This window comes from Leuciscus leuciscus, assembly GCF_965113295.1.
Source record: "Leuciscus leuciscus genome assembly, chromosome: 3".
Classification (NCBI taxonomy): domain Eukaryota; kingdom Metazoa; phylum Chordata; class Actinopteri; order Cypriniformes; family Leuciscidae; genus Leuciscus; species Leuciscus leuciscus.
In genome coordinates, this window is record NC_138727.1 from 55920228 (window position 1) to 55925855 (window position 5628).

The window sequence follows — 5628 nt, forward strand, 5'->3', positions numbered from 1 at the left end:
GAGATTTTCTTAGAATGAAGTGAATGAAGTAAAAATGTTACCTGGGGTAAAACTCCCCCTGCCCTGATTTGCATTTGTATAGCTCACAGCATTTTCATTTACATGTTAAAGCCTCCCCTAGAATTAGGGGGAGGGGGGTCATGGGGGGACAACTGCCAAGCAAGGTCCACGTCAATTTCCGACAATTCACGTCAGTTTTCGGTGTTGCCTGCAAATTGCCGTGTGCAGTCGTAAACCTGAACTTCCACGACAATCTACATTGCCGCTTACTGACGAAAATCCCACTTTTCATGCAGTGGTGGGACATCTTCTAAAACTAATGAGAGGTGGTTCAGGAAAGACCTGATTTAGTACCTCATCACTTTCAATAATACCCCAGTTTTTATTGTATCACAGTTATCTATATTTTTGATGTTCTGTTGTCGTATGGTGGTTTGAAATTCATATACTATGCTTGTATTTTAACTTTTATGTGTCACCGTGTTGTGCACTGGTATGTTCCTTTCAGGAAGTCAGTTTTTGTGTGTACTTAATTGATTTGTTAAGAAGTGGAAATGATGACATCTGCTGTCTCTTGTGGGTACTAACAATTGTAACCTGAGCACCTTAGTTGACAAATGGAGACTTCTGATTGGTGGACTGTTAGTTCATCAAACAGGTAATGTTTTATTTCAAGCAATTGTGATGTTTAGTCTACCCCATAGTATTGGAATTTTCGTCATAGACACAACTCAGTACACTGATGTTCTGTAGCGACACAAATCTTTGTAGTTGACTACCATTACTTTTTTCACATTCTTAGTTGTGGAATAGACATTACAATCTATTTCAAGGTGACTCGATTGAGTTATTTATTTTGGGAAATTGTGATGTGGCCTGTTGTAAAAACCAAATTAAACTCTTTTACTTTAATCTGCAAATAAATGATGATGTATTATTATGGATAAGATAAGACTTTATTCATCCCTTGGTGAAATTTACAAGCTACTGGGCAGTTTACAGTGTAAAGTATTAAACTGTAACATTAACGCAATATACATATTACATATACATGTATTGCATCACAAATTATAATGAAATATTATATACTTTATTCTGAAATGCACTATAATGTGTACTTCACTACATTTTGATGATAGTACTTTTGTACTTTTACTTCAGTAACATTTTTAATGCTCAAGCTTTACTTGTACATTGTGGTGTAACTTATTTTACTTAATTAAAAGATTGAGTGACAATCAAATCTGAATTAAAATCCCCCCCAGTCCAAATTTTTCTATAGTGAAGAGTCTGAAGCAAACACACCTTACATGCAGAGTTGTCTTTATTGAAAAGCAGGAAATGTTCAGATTAAAGTGATACAGAGTTTTCATATTCAATCCTCAACATCATTGGTTAAAACATTTTTGAAATAATTTGATTGATTTGATTGACATCAAGTTTATCAGTAGAACCCATACACCATTATTATTTTCTTACTGATATGTACTTTCTGATATTACCAGAATACAATGAATCACATGGTTTTCTATAATGAAGAAAAAGAGGAAAATAAAATGAAAGATGCTATCAGCAAAATGATCAAGGAATATTGTTGGACGTTGCTTTCCACTTCAGTGAGTGTTGGGAATTCTCAGCTCTGCTTCCAGAAGGCTTTCTAAGCCTTTGACCGATAGAAACACAGGTACTCAGTGCAGCCTGCATTGCCTGTGTTGAGATTTCTTTCTATAACAGAGACACCAGCCTTCTTATACACTTGTACAGCATGTGTGTTAAGAAGCAGGGACATGGCCTGAATGGGCTTGGCGCCGTCATCATTGTTGTGCCACAGGTACACCGGGGGGCCTCTGGTCTTCTCGTTGAGGTTAACACTCACTGAAGTGTAACCTTGCTGCTGAAGGGTCTGATACTCAATATCATTGGTGGAGATATTCAGATCAGTGAGCGCACGCTTGGGGTCGGTGGTCTGACGGTACCAGATGAAGACATCGGCTCCTCCTGCACTTCTGTTAGTATTTTCATCCACACGGATGTAACCATTGTCATAGTAGCTGTCGTCTGATTCGTAGGAATCAGTGGCAGAGACATTACAGATGTAGGTTTGTTTCTCTCTCTTCACCCAGGCAAAGATCAGGTTCCCTCCAGCGTGGCGGTTCAGATTACAGGCTGATTTCTCCCAGCCGTCTTTGAACTTATCGGCTTCCCTTTCTGCATCTGTAGTGAAATCAATCTTCACTATGGGAGTGTTGAACTCCCCGGACCCTCTGAAGTACCAAAGGTAGATGACATTACCTCTTGTTCCAGCATTGAGATTTTTATCAATCTTTTTGTACCCTGCTTCGATCAATCCACTAGCCATGCCATCGTTGAATGTAAATTGAACCCTGGTGATTGGTTTTGCTGGCCCATTTTTGTACCAAAGATAGATGGTGTTTCCTCCTGCTCCTTGGTTCAGATTAATATTTATTTTCTTGAAGCCGTTTGATTGGAGATTTTGCTCCTCAGCTTGATCAGTGGACACATCAAGTTCTGTGATGTAGGTGGCCATTGTGGGTAACTGCATAAAAGAAAGACACATCATTTGTTTGTATGTATAATGCATATATTTATATGATTGTTACCTTGTGAATATGGTGTGGAAAACTATGAGGCGCCACGTAGGATTTAAATCAAACTTCGCTTATCAATACATACATAACACATGTGCATATACACCTATAAATTACTCGCATATACATGTATACTATTGGATGTTCAAAATACATATATGAAATACATGTGCACACTAATATGAAATCTATACCAATACATATTATGTTAGTAATGAATGCATATACACTTGTGAATAACTTGCATATACACCACTTCCATGCATATACACCTACACAGCTCAGAGCACATATGGTCCCACTCTACAGAGTGTTAAATTAACACTGAAGCAGTGTTGAAGTTAATGAGGTAATTAAGTGATTAATTAAGTGATGATTGGCCATTAGTGGTGACACCTGATGTTAATAACCAGAATCATTGAAGGAAAGAGAAACAAGAACAGAAAAAAGAGAAACACAAGAACTACTGACTTTGAACCATTATTGCACTTATTATTTTACCAGTTTGACTTTATTTCTGTCATACATCTATCTACACACGGTCTTATTTAGATTTAACAGAAGTTTAGATGGTAATGTTTTATGGAATGTTTCGTTTCATGTCACCATTATGGTGGTCAGTGTTTGCTTTAGTTGGTCTCTTGACCCTTTACTATTTAACATTAGAATTTCTCTGGCTGCTCCAACTCTGTGTTTATAAAGCATATGTGTTGAGGCAAGAGAAACTATGACTTCAGCTGTGTTTCCTGAAAGCATTACAAGCCTAATTTGATCATACCGACCATTTGTTGCAGTTGGTCTGCAATCAAGTAAGGCTTAAGATGCTTTTGGAAATGCAGCCCTGGTCATATTTTGATGATGAAATTACTAGTGACCTGATTCAATGATGGCACCCATCATCATAAACTGATTGTCCAAATGTTTTATTAATTTTTCACTTCAGTAGTTACTTTCAGCAATGTTTTAATGATCTAAAAGTCTTAAAAGCACACACAGAAATCAAGAATCTACATATGAATCTCAACAATGGTGACAATCAAACAAACGCTTAATGTTGCAGTGCATGATGGGAGCCACCAATCAGAACGCATCAATGGCTCACATCATGCATTGCAGCATGAATAAATTATGCAGCTGAATTGTCCTGTAATTTTCATTGTTTTTTCTGTTTGCTTTTATTTTGCTATTGTTTTGTTCTGACTTTAGTAGCTTGTTTTGTGATGTTCAGAGTTGATCTGTTTGTCACTAGTTTGTTTATTGTCACCATTGTTGAGATTCATATGCTGATTCTTGATGTCTGTGTGTTTTAACACAATAACTTCTTTGCACAAAGTATTTTCAAAATGTTTCATATTGCTGTTGGATCTCAAACTGTAGAATCTCAGAGCTACAATCACCAATACTAAACAAGACATCAAGCTTATAGTCAAAGTTTTAGACTCTGAATGACATCAGTGAATCAGGTCTCTACATGTTGATAATGTCATTATCAAAACATACTGTGTGCAGGTCATGTTTTCTCTTGCAGTAATACATGTGCTTTATAAACACAATGTTGGAACAGTCAGAGAAAAACTAATATTAACAAAATGAAAAGAGTCAAGAGCCCAACTAAAGCAAACACTGATCACCATAATGGTAACTTGAAAAGAAAACTTCCATAAAACATTACCGTCTAAACTTCTGTTGAATCTCAAGAACTTTTGTCGATGTATGACAGAAATAAAGTCAAACTGGTAATAATAAGTGCAACAATGTGTAATGACTCAAAGTCAGTTGTAGTTCTTGTGTTTCTCTTTTTTCTGTTATTGTTTTTTCTCTTTCCGTCAATGATTCTGCTTATTAACATCAGGTGTCACCACTAATGGCCAATCACTTAATTAATCACTTAATTATCTCATTAACTTCAACACTGCTTCAGTGTTACTTTAACACTCTGTAGAGTGGGACCATATGTGCTCTGAGCAGTGTTGATTTAACACTGGGGTTTTTACTGTGTGTGCACGTGTATTTCATATATGTATTTTGAACATCCAATAGTATACATGTATATGTGAGTAATTTATAGGTGTATATGCACGTGTGTTATGTATGTATTGATAAGCGAAGTTTGATTTAAATCCTACGTGGCGCCTCATAGAAAACACAATAGTGAGTAAACACAATATGAAAAGTTAGCAGCATGACTGTGCCTTTTGAGATGAGCTCCAATATGATTATGACAAATTAAAATATCAATATCAAATATGGATCACTATTATGACATCTACAATTGTATTTTAAATGTGCATGCTGCACATATTTATACTTAATATAGTAACTTTGAAATAGTATAAAGTGTGTTCCACATAAAGAAAATAAAGTTCTTGAACACTTACTTGTCTGCTGATGGTGAATGTTCGGCAGGAAGAAGTCAACTGGTCTGCTGAATTTTGTTGTACTTACCACAAGTCAGCTGCCTTTATATAGAGAGATGCTAGGGCTTATTGTGCAATATCTACTTTTGAGATGTCATATTCCACACATTTGATTTTGTTATTTTTACCCAAAAACTGGTTTGATCATTTCTGTGGAACTCACGCACATGCACGCACGCACGCACACACACACACACACACACACACACACACACACACACACACACACACACACACACACACACACACACACACACACACACACACACACACACACACACACACACACACACACACGGCGTGCAAATACGTAAATGGTTGCATAAAAAAAAAAAACACATCTATTAGACTGCTATTCGTACACTATTTCACAATTTTTCATAGGAACTGAATATTACATTTACATTTACATTTAGTCATTTAGCAGACACCTTTGTCCAAAGCGACTTACAAATTGGGACTAAATTAAGCAAGTCATCGTGAAGAGGCAAAAAACAACGCAAGAAGTGCTCAAAATAAGAAGTTCAGGCATTATTCAGAGTAGCATAAGCCCGATAAGCGAGAATTTACAGGAATATATACATTTACAGGAATATATACTT

The 5628-nt window shown here is 36.4% G+C and overlaps 1 protein-coding gene across 1 annotated transcript; it reads right to left on the bottom strand.

Moving 5' to 3' along the window:
• Positions 1-1306: 1306 nt before the first annotated feature.
• On the bottom strand, positions 1307-5140 carry LOC309493797 (uncharacterized protein). Its single transcript, XM_082163048.1, has 2 exons — positions 4988-5140; positions 1307-2557 (listed from the first exon to the last, which is right to left on the bottom strand). Exon 2 carries the CDS (start codon positions 2546-2548, stop codon positions 1658-1660), a length of 891 nt encoding a protein of 296 aa, XP_082019174.1. The 5' UTR covers positions 2549-2557; positions 4988-5140; the 3' UTR covers positions 1307-1657.
• Between the last annotated feature and the right edge of the window lie 488 nt (positions 5141-5628).